The following is a 23372-nucleotide window of genomic DNA, read 5'->3' as shown; positions in this document are numbered from 1 at the left end:
TGTGCAAAATTTTTTCTGTCGTCGACACACCCATCCAGTCACAGTAGAGCAGTAATATTTATGCTTTACAACCAGTGAAGATTTATGGAATGCACTGAGGTGGCAAAGCGCCATAAATTCCACCTGTGGACTAAACAATCAAGCGTGCCCATATCGCTGGGGACCTGTATCGACAACAGACCTTACATCTGAGGGGTGAGCCATGCACCCAGCTGTAACAAATGTCTGCGATCACAGACATACAAGATAACCTAATTTGGAGCAGTTCCTTAAGTTATACTGGTTTATTGACATACCCATATCATTTGTTCTACTATTTGGATTTAGTATCCACGTAAAGGAAATTACATAAAAAGAAAATGATAAAAAGTGTGTTGAAAAAGAATGAATCGTAATTTTGCCAAATTTAAGTCAGCTTTAAAAACTTTGCCATCAGAACTAACAGCGCATTATGTGACAGCTTGTCAGGGTGAAGTTACATTAAACACCGAGTTTTCAGTGGTGAAATTCTCTTACGTATTGCGGTTAAACATGGTTAGGTATCACGTTAAAATATTGTCACGCATCACGGTTAATCATGGTTGGGTATCACATTAAATATTACCATGTAATCACGGTGAAATATGATTACGTATCATCGTAGAATATGGCCATGTACCACGGTGACATGTAGTTACGTATCACGATAAAATATGGCCATGTATCACGATAAAATACGCTCCGGTACCACGGTGAAACATAATTACGTATAAAGGAGAAATCGTACATGTACGGTAAAACGAAACTGTAAATGACGATAGTATATGGCAGTTAATAACGCTCAAGTTTATCGGCGAACTATAATCTAACCTGCATTTAAACACATACACCAGTTAACAACGCACACTGGACATGTATCCAATGTCTCATCTCAAGCGATACGAAAAGGTTCATTTTCAAGTCTGTTTGAGGTAATTCGCTGTTTTGAAATACGTTTCGACCAGTTGTATTTTGTATGGGAGAAAAAGCAATGGCTGCAAAAATGACCAATCATTCCAGAATCACTACGATCCCTGACCAGTCTCTACTTTGTGCGAGGGAATCGCTATGTCTGACACAACGTAAAATCTTCGGCAAAACAAATGTAACGACATGATCCATATTCGTTTTCGCCACACTTAAGTTATAGACGGCACTGTGGATCTGTTGCTCTTATTGCCTGATAAAAATTCAACATAGCGGACTGGAAGGCGAAATGTAAGGTCAATTCCTCATATTCTATTTAAAGAAGAATTTTAACAAGCTTTAAATATACATTTTGGAGGGTATATATATACATACATACATACATACATACATACATACATACATACATACATACATATATATATATATTTATATATATATACAAATTTCTTCGTAAATGAACTGACTTTCTTGAGTTGGCCATAAGAATTAATCATTTATATGAACAGTTAGAATAAAATCCAACCGATAAATATTTAACAGAAGATTGGATTGCACCGGTTACATGTGACCATTTTGCCAACAATTTACACTGTCATCGCTGCTCTGTTTTTTCCACATGCTGCAGTCTTTATGTTATGAACACACGCAAAGTGTTAGCTTCAATACATGGGTAAAGCGATAAAGGACTGCCAAGACAGCATAGACTTACCCTTCTGACTGGTCGAAGGACGAGTCACAAACTGACCACACTTCCCCAAGCGTTAGCCCACATATATCCACTGCTTACTTTGACAACAGACCTAATCCTTTTGTGAGTTCTAGTCGAACAGTGTAGCGGACTTCTCTACATGTCACAATTTATTAACGCCTAGGGGTTTGACAGGCACTAAGTATAAGTGGGGGCATGTAATGTGCGCAGAGATCTGGAACTTTAAAAAAAGACCGGGGGAGCATTTCGCCTTGACGCATGCCATTCTATAGGTTTTAATCCAGGTATAAGCCGACTTGTTTCAACACGTCGTGGAATTTCCGTACAAACAACAGATATCACTTACAACTGTTTGCACAGCCACAGCCTAGACGGGATAGTATACACTGTACGTGTAGGTATATGGTAGTGGAGGTGTTGTTGTAGTTGTCCAAAAAAAAAAAAATCAAAAAAACACAAAAAAACACACAATAGAAAACAAATAAAAAATAGTTTCTAAAGATAGCTATATACAACAGTAATGTCCAATATCTATTCAAAATACTTTTAGCTCATCCAATGTATTGTATCGTACCGGCAGATTCACACGGAAACTAATTACTGATCACTTGACATTATTATTTTTTTTGGAGAATAATCTGGATGATATAAAATTAACGTCAAATGCTTCGATCTCTGAAGATACGAACGTAATGCTCAAACAGAAATGTGCTACCATCACATATCTTATAGTTCAGAATCATTCAAAAGAGAACTTGAGCGTACATTTTTAAAGTCTTTGGCGTGAGCCGACCTGGGTTTGATCCCGACTTCGAGGCGGACGCTCTAATCATTAGGTCAACGAAGCCGTTACACTTTAAGCATTTTGTTGCCTGCTGCCCTTTTCAGTTATATGATGGGAGTCAGCTTCAGGATGGATGAAACCGGAATGTCCAAAGTAAACTACCGACTTGCGAAGTTACTTACGTATAAATATGCACATTCTATCGATGCAACGAATGGTAGACTACGCAAGAGATCACACGAGTGTCACTGACCACTTATTGCCATCAAGATTCCACAAACAGTGAGGGCTGGGATGTAGAATTCCTGCCCAGGCCAGGATTGAACACGTACATCTTCTGTTCTAGCAACTGAACGGCCAGCATCTTATAGGATTCACATTAACACATGCGGATTACGATTAATACCCACCTTTTACTAGATGCCTTGGTGTCTTGAGATTCCCCTGGGAACGGAGACTGGCTCCTCGGTAAGCGTGAACGAGGGACAGGTCCTGGAGACTTGCTGCGGTCGCTCGGAGTGTTCGGACGTGCCTCTGTCCGGTTTGTCCGGGCCATTGCTCTTTCAACCGGGGTCGCCGCTCGACGGATCGTCCCTGGGGAATTTCCCCCGTTCTGCTTTACTTTAGACACGTATCTGTTCTCTGGTGACATCGGTCGGGGGTCTTTGGACTTGGAAAGTGGACCCGGAGATTTGGCTCTCCCCGGAGAAGGGCTGGTCCATCTGGCACTCGGCTCGGGTGACTCAGCTCTGGCTAAGGGAGAAGGTTTGTACACAGGTCCCGGGGACTTACTCCTGTATATGGACACAGGGGACTTGCTTCTGTTTGCAGTTTGCATGGGAGCAGGGGATTTACTCCTGCCCACAGGCCCAGGGGATTTACTTCTGTTTACTGGAGCAGGGGACTTACTTCTGTTCACAGGTCCAGGAGATTTACTCCTGTTCACAGGTCCAGGGGATTTACTCCGAAGCACGGGTGTCCCGGGGCGAGAGTTCAAATCCGGAGAGCTGGGCCGTGTTGAAAAAACTGCTCTGGGGATTCCAGGAGACTTGCATCGATTCACGGGTGTTTTCGGTCGGCTTGGCTGCTCGGGGGACGCGTCTCTGCTAACAGCGCTGGATCTGGGAATCGGTCCCGGTGATTTACTCCTAGAGACGGGATCTTGTTTGTAAGGGGACTCTCCCAGCTGAGAATACGACCTCGATTTGCCAGTTGACCCAGTATCTGACAGGGGAGACGGGGAATGAGATCTGTCGCGATACGCCGCCAGAGAGGTATTGTCCCTTGTATCGTAATTCCCAACAGAATTCTGAGGCTTACCGCTAACACTTCGCTCAGCGATGTTTCCCAGACTCCCTAGGCTGACTCGTGGAGGCAGCTTCCGATGAACTTGGCGCTCAGGAGACGGACTGCGCATGTGCTGGAATTCCGTCGTCTGCATGTGTGGGGCGGCAGTGGGTCCCGCGACCGACATGCTTCTGTTCGATCGTGCGGTCTGGGGTTTGGTTTGCTGGACGCTAGGGGCGCTGGTTCGGCGCCCCCTGGGCCCCGGGCTTACTCCCGTATTGGCCAGAAGCCGGAGGGTTCCTGTGACCTAAAATAACAAAGAAAGAACATAATTTTGCAATGAGCAATACACTTTACAACAACACATGTAGAAATAACCAGGGTAAGAACGAGATAAACAATGATTCAGAACCGCTGATAATAAAGCGGCTCCTGAATCAGTTGTTAAATTCATCGACAGATGGATTGATCGATTATAAAGTGTATCGGCTAACAGCAGGGTGTAGTAAGCGATCCTTAGTCTTTTCACAGGAATGCAAATTGCATCGAGATGAAACTAATTATGTTGTGAATTTGGCAGAGGGCTCAACTAACGTATCGTATCCAGTTACTTCTGTGATCTCTCCGAATTTTCTTTCGGAAAAATTGCATAAGATCAGCTAAGTATACTCAGATATTCTCCATTCGGCGCTTCATTCTTAGGCTCGTGGACCCAAATGTTGAAGGAATTTTAGTGTCCTCTAGGGATTTGAGGCTTCAAAAAACATTAACACCCAGTCAATACATTTCGGTTGTTCAAATTGGACTCCGAGACCATACGGCTGCTTTGAAAACGACAGTACATCAGCCACTCCTAGTTACCGTTCTGAGTATTGCTACATAGTTTGGCACTTACCCTCTTGGGAAAATATCCCCACTGAAACGCTGTAGGTGTCTAAACCCCGTGAGCTAGATTTGTAAGTATTCTATGTGGAACCTTTCAGATGGGTTTGAAAGGGTTCTGTATGGAACCCTTTGACCAATTAAGACCCGTATATTGTAGTTACATGCTTTACTGATTACTTCTGTTCCTGAGCCATAATTTTTGTTCAGTGAGTTAACACCCAGAGGCATTTCGATAGTCAAAAGAGGATTCCTAGAAAATACCGCTTTCAAAATAGTAAAAAAGTATTTGATGATGGTTTACTAAAGCTGTACCAACGCTGAGTTAAGCGCATTTACCATGGTAACGTATGCTTTCATTTTACGCTCTTATGGAAATTACGACTGAGCACGAAGTACAACTGCTTCGTTGAACAGACCCCTGATTGACTGAATCAGTCTCACTCATTTTAACCTGCCGCACAGACACTGCTATACAGTTTGGGTTGAAATTTACATAAAATATGAGTTTTCAATGCCACACCAAAATTTTGTCTTAATAATCGATGCATTGTAAACACGATTGGTTTTCCAGAAACCCGGGAAAAAAATTCCAGTTAACATCACAGCATTTCTTTTACTCAATTCTGCTTTAATTCTGCTCAAGCCATGGTGTTAGTGAGTGTGCAGTTTGATACTAAATGTATTTAAGGATTTACATAAACAATTGGGATAAAAACTTAACTGCAGTAAATTGGCAGGAGGCCATATTTCACGGGTTACATGTTACCCATTGCCTGCTATCGTACTGTCATATCGGCTCTAGTTTTACTCTCTATGCTGTAAATCTTTCATTACATTCTCATGGGTTCATTTAATGGTATATTTGTGTCAGATTTCAAATATAACTTAACTGCAGTAAATTGGCAGGAGGCCATATTTCACAGGTTGTATGTTACCCATTGCCTGCTATCGTGCTGTCATATCTGCTCTGGCTTTACTCTCTATGCTGTAAATCTTTTATTACATTCTCTTGGGTGCATTTAATGGTAAATTTGTGTCAGATTTCAGACGTATGTAGATCATGGTGGGCTTCCTCACCGGCGCGTATAAAGACATACTTATGTAAGGCTTAACAAACATAAAAGTCTAGATGGGTTTTCTCACGGATCATGATGTGTTTTCTCACGGACGGGTAAACGGGTATTTTTATGTTAGGCTTCACAAACATATGTAAGTCATGATGGGTTTTCTCACGGGCGGGTAAACGGGTATTTTTATGTTAGGCTTCACAAACATATAAATTATAATGGGTTTTCGCATGGGCGGGTAAATGGGTATTTTTATGTTAGGCTTCAACAACATATGTAAGTCATGATGGGTTTTCTCACGGGCGGGTAAATGGGTATTTTTATGTTAGGCTTCACCAACATGTGTAAGTCATGATGGGTTTTCTCACGAATGCCTGCACGGATATTAGTCTGGGTCAGACTAAAAACCCATATAGAGCTTGGAACAGGTTTTCTCAAAGGTCATGATCGTTTTTTCACGGGTGCATACAGAGGTATTACGTGCGACTTAACACGCTGATATGAGAGTCATGAAGAGTCTTGTCACGGGTGCATATACAGGTATTACGTGCGACTTTACACGTATATAAGAGTCATGAAGTGCTTCTCAGGGGTGTATATAGCCAAGCCCTTTATTACGTGCGACTTTACACGTATATAAGAGTCACGAAGAGTCTTCTCACGGATGCATATACAGGTATTACGTGCGACTTTAAACGTATATAAGGGTCACGAAGAGTCTTCTCACGGGTGCATATACAGGTATTACGTGCGACTTTAAACGTATATAAGAGTCATGAAGAGTCTTCTCACGGGCGCACATACATGTATATCTAAGTAAGGTTTCACACGCGAATACGAAGCAACAGAGCTCCAAACCATCCCACAATTTGGGTTCTGACTCCAGAAGAAACATCTCCATGAGAACAAATGAGCCTTTGAGGAGTTATGAAAGCCTTAAGATATCAGTGTAAAACCCAGTATTTGGCCGCCAAACACAGCTGTGTGTCATTTTGACACTCAAGGCTTCTTACAACATGTTGTTCTTTGTAGATTTATGTGTTTAACTTTATAATGCCTTGGAGAGCATATGCAGAGCCAAGCCCTTCTTGCCTGGAATACAAATAGTAGGGCTTTGCTTTTATGACGGATTGAACTGGGTAGGGCCAAGCTCTACTTACGTGCTACAGAAATGTTATGCCACGGTAGATTATCTATACACCTGTGACAACGTTTCTCATCAGCCTTTGTCTCTATGTCTATACGTGTAATTAATTAATTAAATAAATTTTTTTCTTTAATTGATTGGTGCTTAACACTGCACTCAAGAAATTGACTAAGAGAGTGGTGAGTTCTATGGATGGAGGAAACTGAAGTGCCTGGTATAAACCACCGACCTCTGCCAAGTTACAGACAAACTTCGCCACACGCACGTGACGTGCAGATATCCACACCATATGGAAGGAAGGCAATGCAGGTGGCCTTAAACAAACGTTAGACGGTACAAACGGTGGTCGAATCCCCTGGTTGTTTGTAGTCACAGCAAGTACAGTGACTCTTCCGCGGTAATGTTTTATATCTGATTGTATATAGTGATTTATTTCCCTTTCAAAATATAATATTTTATAGCTTTATTTGATTGGTGCTGAACGTTGTACAATTAAGTGTGTTTCAAGAGTATATCAAGGAGGTCAGGTTTATATACCGAGGTTATAATTAAAGACGGACAACGTAGAGAGTAAGACCAGAGCAGCGAAGGCAGCGTGATAGCCGGCAAATGGTCACACATTACCGGTGAAATACGGCCTCTTATTTACGGTGAAATAAGGTCTCAGAATATAATTAAGACGTACGGCATAGAGAGAAAAGCCACAGCAGCGACGACAGTGTGATAGCTGGCAAATGGTCACACGTTACCGGTGAAATACAGCCTCTTATTTACGGTGAAACACGGCCTCAGAATATAATTAAGACGTGCGGCATAGAGAGAAAAGCCACAGCAGCGACGACAGTGTGATAGCCGGCAAATGGTCACACATTACCGGTGAAATACGGCCTCTTATTTACGGTGAAATAAGGTCTCAGAATATAATTAAGACGTGCGGCATATTATGAAAATGGAGTGATATTAACTGCAATTGATTAGACGTCACTGGTCTAGAATTGTTCAAAAGCCAAACAGTCAGAAGACTGGTGCGCGACTTTTTGGAAGATGTTCCCAGCAGAAAACAAGCAAGGTAATGGTAAGTATATCTGGAGAAGTTTAAACAGAGAGCTTTAAAAAAGCTTCACGAGAAGGCTTTACTACACCCACATATTAATCTGCAGGGAATTCGGGAATGCAAGTCTTATTTAGGGCAAAGGCGCGCTGAAAACAGTGCAACATAAGCAATAATAAATCACTCATCCGTAGATTCAAACCGATCGCTTAAAATAAAATCAAAACAATAACGTCCTATATCTCACAAGATCATATTTCATAACTTCCGCCACAGGTAAACCTGACAACGTACGTACAAATATAACATTCTTGAGTGGATTTTTTTTAATAATGAAATTTAAATTTTTTTTTTGGCGATGAGTAATCAGAGACAAGGGTGTAATGTTAATCAAAACAAATGATACTGAAAGCTCAAAAATACGAAGGCCATTTTGAAACAGTCTGGATTTTAAATCAACTGAGAAGGCTTACCTGTTTGGTTATTCACAGTTCATCCTCAATAGCGGATGGTATATACCAGCTTATTATTAGTATAGAGGAAGAACTGTCCATATTTGTCAACGAATCAGCCCGACTGTCGCACGCAGTTACTTTGCTAGTCATGGGAGCATCTGAGAGATATCCAAGTGCGCTCCCAGTCTCACAAAATCACAAGGTTCATTCTGTGTGGGGGTGAAAGCCTGAGACCCTAACCTCCCTCTCCCCTTAACATTGCAGGTTTATGCGTGTAAGACGTCTCCGTGTAAGTACAGAAGGTCGTGGGACGATACCGGCATTATTAAGCTTAAGGTAAAGCTGTTAACATGCTTTGGCAGCCCTTCAGTAGAGGGACATTCTTCGGGAGAAAATAGACCTCGTTGTTCTAAGTATCTAAAATGTGAGGTTCGGCTCGGCTTGGCTGGCTTATAACGGGACCCCTCCCGGTGCGGAGGCTTGAGCTGACCCAAGGCCTGAAGGGCTAATCCAGAATGTATGCGTGTGTGTTCCCCACGTCATGTTGAAACACGCATACAAAAGCTTAAAACTGCTAACAGCTTTCTCTCAGTAAGGTTTTTTTTAGCGTTAATATCCAAGAATAAAAATAGGTGTTGACAATAGCGAATAAAGCCTGTGTGATTCGCGTTAGATCATCGATGTCGCATACAGCATTTACCGTTGTGTGTGCAACGGATTAACTGGAGTGTCACTTTCATTCCAAGGACGGTATCTCAAATACTTACACCTACACATACTAGTCATTGCGCGACCATAACTACTGCGTGTTTGTTTCGCAGTTCTTGTACCTTGTCAAGCTGCTGTTACAGGTGTGTTTTCATTATACTTTGTGATCAAACAAGCATATAACTTGTTGAGAATATTGCTAGATATACAGCTCGGAAATTACAGCTCCATTGCCTACAATTTTCAGCCCATCTTTTGGGACAATTTATTTCATAATACGTCCGCTGTCTTCTCTCGGAAAATAATTCAATGAACAACATAAATTAAGCAATGATAAGAATCTTGAAAATGTAATTCAGTTCAAATTTGATCAATATTTACCGACCTCAACCTTCATCTGGCACGCATCATGAAAACTAAGAGCCGAAAAAAAAAAACGAAAACGGATTTGAATGAAATTTTTGCTATATTATATGCACAGCGGTCAGCGTAAATCTCTAATGTGGTCTGTATTGCTGTCACGGTGAAGCCATATGCCTGCTGTCAATCATAACGATGAAGCGTTGGGTCAGGGGTCCAGAAAACTATGGTGGAATGGGAAAAAGAATGAGGGGATTGGAATGGTGTGTCAGGTGAGTGTAGGATAGGATTATCCAGCCATCGAGTAACAGTCATGTTTGGAAGATAGTTTCTAATGAAGGAAGCCATTCCATGTTTGGGACGCCAAATTAAGGGTCTTCTACTCTATGAATAGGAAGACTGAAGACGAGAACTACGATGACGCTAAAACTCCGTTCACGACTATTTTGACCAGTTTTTAGGTATGTATTCAGTACTTTTCGTTCATTCCAAGGTGGGATGGTGGAGGACAACAGGCAAAGGCAGAAGGGAAGCAACTCTGCTTGCTGACTATCTGACAAAATTGTATTTTAAACACCTAATATAAATAAAAACGTACGGCATAGAGAGTAAAAACCGGAAGAGCGACGACAGTGTGATAACTGACAAATGGTAACACGTAACCGGAGAAATAGGGTTTCATTCTAATAATGTATATTGTCCATTTTCTCGCATCACCTTATAATTGTTAATTTTACCATTATTCTAAACTTGATCGGGGTGGCGTTTGAAGTTGTTTGTGACTTTTGTTTCATATCCAAATGAAATTATGTTCAAACCAAGACTCCACAGTCTAAAGAGCCGAGCTAGGAACAAACCAACTGTTGCGAAACATTTTTTTATCACCTGTTAACCAGTTATAGCAGGGGAGATAACTTGCATTGGTATTGGAGGTCGCACTGTAATACGCCTTCTTCTCAAGATTACGCATCAGTGCGCATGTACAGAACGCGCCAGACGGTGAAGAACGTGACATTTCATGCCTCTACTATAGAACTGGAAGCTTCGGCCTAAATCCATTCTTCTCTGTGCACGTCTTTTACATGTATTTTTCGTAGCCTTCGACTTGAAACTATATCTCAAATCATGCAAAATACAAACAATTGTTTTGCAAGAATATATCTTATTTAGTTTCATGAGTGGGACTAGAGTTATGTTTATTTATTTAATTGGTTAGCATTTTGGTGAGGAGAAACCGGGTAAAGCCCGAGGGAAACCCACTACCACCCGCAGGTTGCTTGAAGGGCTTCCCAGGTACTGCCGGGGAGAAAGCCAGCATAAGCTGGGTTTGAACTCACAGCAACCGCATTGATTAGAGGGTTTTGGTTCATTGCACCCCGCTGACTCCCTCGGCCACACCTAGTGCTTTAACATGGAGAAGGTGCGACTGATTGTCTAACTGGACACCCGAATTATGACATGCGCACTTGAAACTGCGTTTAAGGCTTATGGAAATCCGTTTGACTTACAAACACTGTGTTTCTCGTGTGTGTATGTTTGTGTGTGCGTGTGTGTGTTTTATCCTATGACTTACCTCTAAAGCCACAGCGACAAGGGTCATGTTTGTCCAGGTAATTCTCCAATGTGTCCCAGCCGCCTCCAACTCTCACCATCACGTGATTTCGCAAGATCTGGCGAGAAAAAATAAAAAATTACACTTCATCACCCAATTCGCTTTAAATGACGTTATATTACCCAATGACGTCATTTGCATAGCAAGGATGGTAAATTTAGAAAGACCTATTACAGGATTATGTAAGCTTGTGTCGAGGATATATTTAAAGAACTGCTAGTTAAATTCAGCCCAGTAAAGACATTGACATTGACACTGGCATTGACGGTCACAGTTAGGGGTACCCGACAGGATAGTTAACAGAGCAAGTATATTGGAGCATTGTTTTATTATATCATAGCTGCTGGAATCTTGCCTAATCAAAATATTCGTCTTATGAAAACATTTCATTTAAATCGCTTCGACGCAAAATATCGTCTCGCGAAAAGATTAAAAGTACGATTAAGTTTGGTGTAATAAGAGCAAATTTTTGTTGTTGTCTGAAATATGTTTTACCATACAGCCTTTTACAATGCATGGTGCATTTCATAGCTATTCCGGTAAATCTTATTTGTTGGTATCTGAGATGGAACAGAGGTTTCCGACAATCTGTACTTACCCGCACAAATATAAGGGTCTGTGAGTCGCCGATCTTGTATTTGCCATCTCCCACCTGGATGATGGGGAACTGGGCTGGGCAAGTACATCTCCCCACAAGTTCCCGGACCTGCGCAATAGAAAGTGGATTCTCGGTCACGTGATATTTGATGTATACATTGATTGGTTCTAAAGAATGCTATTTACAAGAATGTGTTGATTTGAATCATATTATGCAACCAAAGAAAAAACTATGAACCAATAATATCGATATATCGACATAAATCATGAGAATTTTGAAGCGCATCCTGGAACCGCATGCCAAAGCCGACATGACGCTACCGTAAACTATGGCGACTTTCGACGATGAAATATCAGCGCCATCTGGAACACCATGCCGAAGAGGACATGACGCAAGCACCTTGTGCTGCACCAGATATTTTGAGCGTAACCAGATTCGCAACGTTAAAGTCTTTGGATACGTTCATTTTTTCAGAAAGTGTCTTACACCAGAGATAGGTAATCAGAGAGGAAATGGTGACGGTTAGCGCAATATTTATTGATGCAGTTTGTGTGGGTATCATCTACCTAAAATTGACCAATGATTTTTTGTTTATAACAACGATCTAGGCCTCAAAACAGACATTCGTATACTAGCCGTCAGTTAAAATGGACGCCCCGGGTCAATAATCGCCAGGTCAATTCCAAATGGAAACCACCAAAGAGCTAGGAAAGTATATATATAGTATGACGTCAAGACGGACTCAACCCACTTAACCTGGGGCTAGGGGTTGTATATTCATCATGTTGAATTAGATCGTCACATTGGATATATGATCAGTTGCAATAAAAGCGCAACTGAGATACATATATTGTTATCGACAAACTAATATTGTAGCATGGTACACGATCTGAATACTGATTTCACTCAGTCGTCTGCAACATACCTTACGTCTTTCCAACATAAATGAATAATGTTGGCTGCTTCTCTTTGCATGATTACGTCTTATTTTGGCACTTCATATACTTTCTTAGTTCTTTTGTGGTTTGTGTTATACGTCGTTTTGGGGATTGGCCTTGTGATTATTGACTTGGAACGTTCTTATTGGTTGACGGCTGGTATACGAATGTCTGTTTTGACACACAGATTCATGAAAACAGGAACAGTGCAGTTTTCAATGACATTTGTTAACGACACGGTATGTTTCGAAGAAGGGCAACGTCTACCACAGGACTTTAAAGGTGTTCTTCGATGAAAAGTGCATAGGCGTTGGGCGTCCGTTACATGACCAATGCTACCAAATAAGGGTATGGGGCCTATAATTTAAAAACAGATCTATTTATTCATAACCTGAGGTGATAAAATCAATAAATCTGGCTAATAAACTTTGAAGTTTCAGAGAATCAAATTTTATTCACCTTGAAACTTCCTAAATTCAGTAAATTGCTTAAATCGGAAGCCTAAGTCTGAGATCGAGTGTTTCTCGAAGAAGACTTAACAAAAACTGGAAGTTTCGTGAAACCGTGTCCTTACATTTCGCTGCGCTATCCCCGCAAAAAATAACACCTGCAAGAAACAGCCTTCAAGTGGCCAACACTGACTGCCTTACAGCAAATGCAAAAACATTGCAGTTATTTGCTTCTTACCTCTTCGTTTAAAGAGATCATTTGTGCTGTACATCAACCAGGCTGCGAACGACCAGAACATTGATAAATTCGATGTCACACGAAGCACAGAGTATACTGTTCTCAACAGTGCGTCTCACGATGTTTAACAGTGCATGCTGTTACTGTTGAGTTAAGGCATTTAGAGTTACCTCCCCTCTGCATTCAGGTGCGAGTATTAACAGAAGCTGTTCAAGGATAAGCACAATAGCGATGTACATAACAGTACGTAAGTGACTCAATAGAAGCCAGCCGTTCATGCCTGGAATTACCTGGATATGGTTAAGAAGATTTAAGCACATTTTGGTAATCCTTATTTTATTCAGATATGCATGTGCAACAAGGTGCTTAACACCAGGGTTTGCTAACCACTCGAGTTCCACAAACGGTGCTACATGTTTCGTATTGCATGAAGTATAGCATATGAGCAGAAAGGTTTTAGGCTGAGGTTTTTTTTCCCGATGTAACACCAATGTTGAGAGCCTTACAACAATACACAGCACTGTCAAAATTCTATTAGCTTATACTTGGTAAACTGAGCTCCATGTCAAGGACAAGGTAACAAAAAGTGCATCCTTCACAATGTCTAAGAATATACTAAACTTCACTTCGCAAAGATATGTACCTAATCGCCAGCGATACATGTCTAGGAGGTACTCTTGATGAGAGACTTTAAGTTTCCCCTTAAGTGTTACACTTTATATAACAGAACACTTACATTACGTCACATTATTTTCCCCGCATTATTCGACTTCATAAATGGTACACAGATATTGCTGCACATAGTTTTTCTAAAATTAGTAAAATTGATAAATCATGTTTTCCATGCAGTATTTGGCTGCAAATGGCGGTCTTATATTGACACACGCTGTATTCTTTAAAGTATTAAATGTCATAAACGGCCCTGTCCCTTTGTTGCTAGTCGTTTCTCATACTGTACAAAACTTTGTCCATGGTGACTAACTGGAATGTGCCAACTTTCTCGGATGTTTACCTTTACATCAGGCCCTGTTTAGCGTTTGCGCTAACACCCAATTCTAACAAGAATAACGATACTTATACCAGCACCCGCTATATATATATATTTTGTATTTATGTATATATTTACTTGATTGGAGTTTGATGCCGTACTCATGAATATTTCATTTATACGACAGCGACCAGAATTAAGGTTGGGGGAATACGGGCACAGTCCGAGGGAAATGCCCAACCATCCTCAGGCTGCTGGTAGACCTTCACACGTACTTTGGAGTATTTCTAGAGCAATCTAATAAAATTGCAATTAACATCACTGCACTCTTTGTATACCTACTTTTGCTTTAACCAAACATAAGGTGCTCGGGGTACTGCAGGTTGATGTTTTTTTTTTACGTATTTCTGCTCTGGTTTTATTCTCCCTGCGACAGCCTTTATATTTACACGAATCGTTAAGTGGATTCCATCGCGTATATGCGTTACCATTTGCCATCACACTGTCGTCGCGGCTCTGTGTTTAGTCTCAATTGTGCAGTTTTGTATATTGTTAGTCTCTATTCTGTAGTTTTGTATATTTTTAGCCTCTATTCTGTAGTTATGTATATTGCTAGTCTTTATTCTCCAGTCTTGTATATTGTTAGTCTCTATTCTCCAGTCTTGTATACTGTTAGTTTCTATTCTGTAGTCTTGTATATTTTTAGCCTCTATTCTGTAGTTATGTATATTGCTAGTCTTTATTCTCCAGTCTTGTATATTGTTAGTCTCTATTCTGTAGCCTTGTATATCGTTAGTCTCTATTCTCTAGTCCTGTATATTGTTAGTCTCTATTCTGTAGTCTTGTATATTGTTAGTCTCTATTCTGTAGTCTTGTATATCGTTAGTCTCTATTCTCTAGTCCTGTATATTGTTAGTCTCTATTCTGTAGTCTTGTATATTGTTAGTCTCTATTCTGTAGTCTTGTATATTGTTAGTCTCTGTTCTGTAGTCTTGTATATTGTCAGTCTCTATTCTGTAATTAAAGCCAAGTATACAAACTGTTATGAACCACAAACATGCTGTCGCCACTGATACTAACTTATGTGCACAGTAATGTATAACTTTATACATGTGTACAGTATAAATCGGGCTCTAAGCGCGTTATCTAAAGGGCAGTAACTCCTGCAGGTAGAAATCCTTTGCACAGCCCTCTCAAATCCTACAAAATAGGCATACCCAAGCAATGAATTCGAGCATAAAAGCAACAGCATGAAGACTAACCCAGAGCACTGATGACAGTGTGATAGTTGGCAAATCACACGTAACCGATGACATTCGGCCTCTTGTCAGTTTAGCTTTGCTAGGGTTTTATTCTAACTGTTCATGTAAATTATTTGATAGTAGCAGCTGGCACCGTGAATTGAGCAGAAGTAGGTTTGACAAAATGCAATGATGTTTATGTCAATTTTTAGATGTCAATGACCTAGAAATACTCAAACAATGTGTAGTCATCACACTTACACAAGAATATCAAGAGATCAGGCCGCGAGGATGTTTAGTCGACCAGCAGAATCCCTGATTATGCTGACAAACAATATAAAAAGGAACAGCGTGGAGACTAAAACCAGAGTAACGACAACATACTGATAGTTGGCAAATGGTCACAAGCAACGGGTAAAATCCGGGCTTCTCGTCAATTTGAATTTAAAGTGTTCATGTAAGTGCTTAAATTGCCACAACCTGCACGCCTTATTAAGCACCTTCCAAACACGCAATATGAAATTCGTTGTTATTATATCTAATTTATGAAGACCACAGTATACCAAATTTGAAAGTAATTGATTTGAATATTTATGTATTTGATTCTTGTAAACAACGCCATACTCAAGAATGACCCAGTTATATGATAGAGGTCAGCTTCATATGCTTGGAGGAAAACCGGAGTGTCCGGCGTAAACCGTCGTCTCTTTCTAAACTACCGACGTAGTTTTCCATACGTGACGTAAGTACGACGTTAAACCCCAAGCACTCACTCCTGATGTGACGTACAGATACGTCCACCATATTGGTGGAAGACAAGTGATCTTCAGCGAACATTACCTTAAAAAAATAATCTGTTAGATTTAACAGAAATTCCGCGGTCTGAGTGATGCCAGAATGTATTCTGTTATTGCAGCAGATTATTCTGTTAAAGATAACACACATATTCTATTAATTCTACTCAAAGATTCTATTAAACTAAAAGAATATTATGATGAATATGACAGAATATTGTGTTATAATAACAAAATACATTCCAGTATCACTCAGTCAACTCAGAGTTTTTGTTAAAACTAACAGATAAATTTTCTGAGTGTATACTACGCAAACAGTAGTCCGCTTATTGTCACCAAGGTCCCACCAACACTGAGAGCGTGGAATTCCACAAATCTCCTGCCCGTATCCGGGACTGACCCCGCAAACCCGTTTGTTCTATCGGGATGAAAAGGCAAGCGTCATAACCACTCGTCAATTAATCTTAATTAGCCCTTCTTGTCGATCCTTAAATAAAACTTCAAATGACTAATGTTCCCCCATTTTCAGTAAACCAGTAAAAATCATAATAGAATATTGTAGTAAGGTTTTCACGCTGATTGTTCCGATAAGGCGATACTGTGTGGTTAAGAAATCCGTTTAAATCCTCCATAAACTGCCTTAAACGTCCGCACGTGGGGTCCGCTGGTCCGGAATGCTTCACTGTCAACAGTGTCACAACAACGGAACAAGTGCCCATTGCCTCGCCTCCCAGCCACTACTTCCCACCCCCAAACTCCAGTGAATGCCATTATTTGATGAGGCACTGCCACTCACGTTGTCGCAACCAAACGCCATTTTCGGCCACACGAACGCGGGGCTGCAGGGGCTACAGGTAACTATGGCAACCACGCGGACTGACCACGTGTGACGCAGTGGTGTCAATTGCAAATTCAACATGGCCACATAATCAAACAATGTCAGGCCCGTAGGTTCGCTAAACTCCTAAAACCTCCACGGGATTTTCGAGAGAAACATATGACTTCCGAAAGCACAGACAAGCAGTGGCATGTTAGTGACAAGCTCCTGGTAAAATCTGAATTAGCCTTTACAGAAGTTTGACATTTTTGTACCTCGTGCCATCGGTTTTTTACATGTGTGATGCCTATACAAATTTTACCCTTGGCTATATTTTGTAGACCGGCTGTGTATTTCATGCTCATCAGCACCTTCTGTAATACGGAGCGTTTCCCGCTTAAAATTTATTTAATTGTTTCACTGGTGCTTTAGGCCGTACTCAAGAATATTTCACTTATACGACGACGGCCAGCGTTTCTCTTCTATTACATTGCAGTGCTTATGACTTATAGGGCTTTTTTCACGAGCCTGAATACTATACACAAAGTGTGGCGCACACGCTTGTTTATAATAAAAGAACACATGAGAGTTCACCGACTGGACCGACTTGTTTTAACGACCCACTTTTGGCAATAGTTCTTGATTTGACAAATTTCTAATCAGAACAGATACAATAAAATCCTACATCGACCAAGACACTTTATTTGCAAATATTTCTCATGTTTCACGTTTTACGTGTGTTTGTTCTGTGCGATTAAACACATTAATCAACAAGTTTATTTTGTTGTGGACACAGGTTTTCTGTTGCGTCTGTTGTGGCCAGGATTTCTTTGTTGTGGCCAGTTTTTCTCCTTTTTTGCATGTTTTCTTAAAATATGTTATGGTTATATTTTTTTCCACCGAGAACAAAAATCAACCGGCTAAACTCGCATACATCGACACGACTAATCAGCTATTCAAATGGAGTCTGGCAGAAAACTGATCTCCGTTTTGTTTAGATTATACTACACAGTGAACATCAGCTTGTATCATGCATGGCTGTATCTATTTTCATACTTTTTCTTAGCGCACTGAAATATGGATAATGACTATTCAATAACCTAAGTGTGATAGTCTTCTTTTCTTATCAGTACTTAGTAATGTACATAAAATTATCCAATTTTTACAACTGCCATTTTAATTGTTCACACAGCTGGCTCCATTATTACCGAACAACAACTGAGTTATCAAATGACAGTAATACATACAGACTGTTCATTGCTCTACATTTCCGTGTATCCCGTACTGTTACCAAATATATTGCACGCAGCAACGAAAAAACGAATTCAACAGTCTAATGATCACATGCACACCATTTGACTTTCTCTTACACAACAAAAATCACTTTGGAAAGGAAATCGAGTCATTATGATGTCATATCCTGTCTGTTTGGCGGGGTTCAGTTCGTCAACTCACGCGGGTTGGTATGGTGATCACGATGAGGATATGACGTCATTCTTTCCACAAAGCCTCGTTAACATAACCTCCGGTATAGAAACTCGTTTTCAAATTATCACCCATACTTACCGCGACTGGGACAATCATTGGAGATTAACATGCGTGTTATAATTTGCATGCATCACTGATAACCGCTACATCGAATCGGTCATTTAGAGACTTTGTACGATTTACATTCAACGCCCATCACAATGCTAAGTATTTCCTATCAAATGAAGCCTTGTACTTGGTCACCTCTCAGCAACAACACAGTTGGTAGAGCGCCCGCTTCGGGACCGGTAGATCCAGGATCAATCCTTGATCGAGTCATACCTAAGACTTCAAAAGAGGAAGTTGTAACTTCCTCGCTTGGCGTTCAGCATGAAGGGGATAGTGCAACGACTGGTTGACCCGTATCAGTATAATGGCTCGGGCGGGGCGGCTTACTTGCCTTCGGTACGTCGTCTCAGTGAAGCAGCACTAAATAAAAGAGCGGTGGAAATCCGTCCTGCAACAAGGAGGCACATTACCCGTACACGCACCCTAATGATTCCTTCGTCGTCATATGACTGAAAAATTGTTGAGTACGACGTTAAACCCCAAGCACTTACTCACTCACTCAGCAACAAAAACAACAACAACAACAAGTCAGCCTTCGTGATATAATTATCCAATAAACAGTATGACTGAACAGAAAGCGCTTGTTTATGTTGCTTGTTCCCGCCACTGGTTGTACGTGTTGTATGCTAAGAAAAGACAATTACCAACAACTATCAACTATTAAAGTCTCGTAGTTCAAAGTGCAGTAGGCTACGTATGTCTCCTGGGCAACCAGCAGCCGATAGGTATCCACGAAGCTGCATAAAAGATTTGCATTATAACTGCTGGAGAACTGATTTGATAATAATGGCACACGGGTTTCATATAACAGGCTGGTTATACATAATACATTTCTGTAGCCCATGGCTGTAATTCTCTAGCCAGCTGAAATATGTTTTGTTTCTGTTTTTTAAAAACCAAAACGCTTTATTCTCCATTCTACAACAGATTGTCACAAAGCAAAACAACACACACACACACAAAAGAAAAAAAAAAAAAAAAAACAACAACAAAAAACAAACAATACCCTGAGATAACCCAAAAGTCAAGCAGGTCAAGTCCCTCATCTACGAGAGACCGACTCCAACGATTTATTCGAATCTACCGCCATGGCTTGGAGAGCGCCATTGCTATCGAGTTCACCTCACTGGGACGCAGAAGCTCTGACAATAAAAGAGGCGAAACCGACACAGCACCTGAAACGTTTTATTGATCAAGTGACAACAATGCCCATAGCTACGCGTATTTCAACAAACATAGCCATGACAAGAGGCTCTCGTTGAGGTCCGTGTCTGGCGGATTAACCATGAAGTTTTACCATACCGCCACTGACCCGAAGATAGTTTTTACTTGATCAATACACCATCAGAGCGGCGGCAGTTTGAACTGGAACAATTTCTGTCAGTCAATATCTCTTCGAGTTGTATTATACACGTATATTTAGCAACGAACAAGACTATACATGTTCAAAAGTAGGGCTAGATGCAAACACAATCCACTGTACCTAGGAATGTATTCGTTCAGGTGATTTGAGTCATACAGACTATATCACGTTGAAACACACACAAGAATGTGCCTAGAATTTTGAACCAATGAATATTAAAAAATACTCAAAAAGTTATGTCGTCTTCTCTAAGGTTGCCTATATAAGATTTGTTAAGGTTCTGCCTCGCTGTGACTTTCATGCACTTGAACAGTCATTTCGGGAGTTCAAATCCATTGCTCACTCTTGGCTGGGGCTTTAAATCTTGAGGTAAGAAGGTCGGTAGTTTACACCGGGTAGTCCGGTCCCCCACCTCTCCCGCACACCAAAAAAATATAATAATAATAATAAACGCTAAGATCTTGAAGTGACTTTACAGAACTAAGTAAATCCCCTTTTATATTAGTAATTTTGGCCAAACAATTGTCGCAAGGCAGCATTGTTCACGAGAAAACAAAGGTAAATTAACAATAACTGCGACAACGCCCAAAATGTGGAGCACTCCCGACGTTATCTGGAAAACTGTTTCTTGAAATAAATTTTTTCCTAGTAGTTTCCGTCCTTTACAAAAAGATAAGTATGTTATCGATGACAGGTAAGGCAAAATCCGTGGGAAGATAACGTTGGTAACAATGCATCGGCGCACCCACTGTTAACCGATGACGTCAAATATACTATAAAGGTACTAATTGTGTTAACCTGAGGGCTGTAAGGTCAACTCGCACATACACAGCTATGTATATAGAAATTCCAGTCATCAGTGTTTAGTGATATAAAACTACTGGGCTGTGCACTTTTAAGTACCTTCAAATGAAGTCATTAACGGCATGCCTAATGCAAACATACGCGTGGTATCAATTAGAGTATGTTAAAAAAGCTAAAAAAAAAACAAAAAAAAAACAAAAAAAAACAAACAAACAAAAAAAAAAACAGTAGAGCGTATACAATTTTGTCAGAGTGAAATAGAACTTTGCAAGCTGGACTAGGTTAACTGGGACTGAAAATAGCCCTCAGCTGGGAGGGGGCGGTGTATTTTGTACACCTGGAAGAGAATCACAAAGTTGGGTTTCAGACCGACTGCAGAATTGGTGGTTGCGATAGACTGGTAACCGCTTTGCTATTCGAAACTGCAATTGTCAGCTCAGCAAGTAGAGGTCGTGGTTGGCTATGCGCACAACAAGTTCGACAAATGATTCATTCATATGAGCCTCTACCATATGTGTATCAATCTATATAGCGTTAGCCACATTGTTTGCTATAACTACACAATTATGCCTTTAATTTATGTTCCACGTGTTACAACCTCATAGAATTATTAAAAAATGCTACCTTCATACATATTTGTCTTCATTCTGTGCAATCGTCTATGCATGCCTATTCAAATCTATGTAAATAATTATTAAAGAAAATAAGTCTTTATAAATTGCTTGAGTTAAAGTAAAGCAGTTAGCCGTGCGCATCGAACGCCTCAAAGCACACATGATAATTAACAACGTTTAATGAGATAATTTAAATGATTCGTTAGTTCAAATTATCTCGATAAAAAATGTCCGTTAACAAAATATTCAGCTTTCTCAAGATAGGTCTGTGTTAGCAGGGATCCCCTCCCGTACCCACACCAGAGGGGAGGGGAGGGGAGGGTATATTTAGTTAATCTGGACTTACACAGTTGGGTTTCAGGCCGAATGCAACATTGTTTTCCTGTGCAAGAAAATGCGAAATTGTCTCCCATGCAAGAAAATGCAAAATTTCTCCTGTGCAAGAAAATAAACACTTAATAAAGTAACGCAGTAAGCCGTACGCATCGAACGCCTCAAAACACACATGATAAATTAACGATGTTTAATACATTAACTGAGTTAATTTAAACGGTTCGTTAGTTCATTTTATTTAAAAAAAAATGGCCTGTTAACAAAGTATTCAGCTTTCACAAAATAGGTCAGCTTTGTTAAGAAATGTTGACTGGAGGTAAAATGATTCTGCTAAAAAAGTGAGCTGTGCTATTTCAAAACAGCTTTCCATTGTTAAGTATATTGGCCCAGTACATGTATACTTAGGGTTTTACGTCGTACTTAACAATTTTTATGACGATGACGAGTCATTAGGTATGTGTACACATACTGGGTCTTCTGTGGCAGTCCATGCCGCCAAAGTGCTGCCGCCAATGAAGTATCATGACGAAGACACCGGACAAGATACTCCACCCAGTCGCATGTATTATACTGACACCGGGCCGACCAGTCATGTTTCCACGCTTTAACCCTTTAGTGCTCAGCCCCCAGCGAGGCAACAGCAAGTACCCTTTTAAAAGTTTTTGGTATTGCCCGGGCAGGCCATTGTAAAGTGTTAACGCGTAAATCTTGCAATGGCTTCATACACAGCCATGTATATAGAAATTCCTATTATCAGAGTCTGAAGAGTAAGATTAAAAACTGTCTACAAAGAATTCAATTCTCTGCTATTCTAGAATTTACTTTCTGCGACCTCCTTTCTTGTTGTATGCACTTCCCTGTACATGCACGTACATGCAGACACAATTAGTTCAATGAACTGCACTTTTGCTTACTTTGATGCATAGGATATGGTCAATTTTATTTATTTTCCCTCTCTTCCATTTCTTAACTATGTACTTATGTGGACTACCGTCACAATTGTAAAACTGCTTCTTAAACTGTAAAAGAAAAACAGAATGAAGAAATAAACCCCATTAAGAAATGGAGAGATTCGAGGGGACAAACTGATGCTGAGTTTACCAAGAAATTGATTCTAGACAGTCTAAGCCCGTTGACAGCCTTATACAGGTGATCTGGGGTCAATCTGGGACAACGATGGAACAATTTTAGACAGCCACTGCATGTACATGTGAGCCCAATTTTGCCCCCCCCCCCCCCCCCTACACACACACACTTCATGGTAACCGCTCATATCTATATATCGTTTGCGTGGAAACGAGGTTTTGGCGTATCGGGTTTGTGGAGACAACATTTTGCCGCATACTGGGTGGGTAGGACCTCCGAAACAAGCCGATCAGAGGAGAACTGACAAATCAGAAAGCAGAGAATATATACTCTAAGCGATAATAATTAAGAAATATGCTGCCTTCTTTCTTTTCGAATATAACGGCATTTACTCAAACATATTTGCTTCTCGCTTATTTTACTAATATTGGTATGTACACGACTATATACTATTAAAAAAAAGGAATGCTGACGGAAGTACGCCAACAAAATCTTTCTGG

At 40.5% G+C, this 23372-nt stretch overlaps 1 protein-coding gene across 1 annotated transcript in view; it reads right to left on the bottom strand.

Annotated features, from left to right (window-relative positions):
• The window catches only part of LOC135476907 (GAS2-like protein 1), a 33907-nt gene that overhangs the window by 4360 nt on the left and 6175 nt on the right, over positions 1 to 23372 (bottom strand). Inside the window, 4 exon segments of the mRNA XM_064757052.1 lie at positions 2852 to 4035; positions 9878 to 9954; positions 10975 to 11071; positions 11612 to 11719. Of these exon segments, the coding sequence (XP_064613122.1) occupies positions 2852 to 4035; positions 9878 to 9954; positions 10975 to 11071; positions 11612 to 11719 (1466 nt within the window).

This window comes from Liolophura sinensis, chromosome 10, assembly GCF_032854445.1.
Source record: "Liolophura sinensis isolate JHLJ2023 chromosome 10, CUHK_Ljap_v2, whole genome shotgun sequence".
In the NCBI taxonomy this organism is placed as follows: Eukaryota; Metazoa; Mollusca; class Polyplacophora; order Chitonida; family Chitonidae; genus Liolophura; species Liolophura sinensis.
Note: the sequence above shows the minus strand (reverse complement) of the source record. Positions and strands in the feature narration are given on the sequence as shown.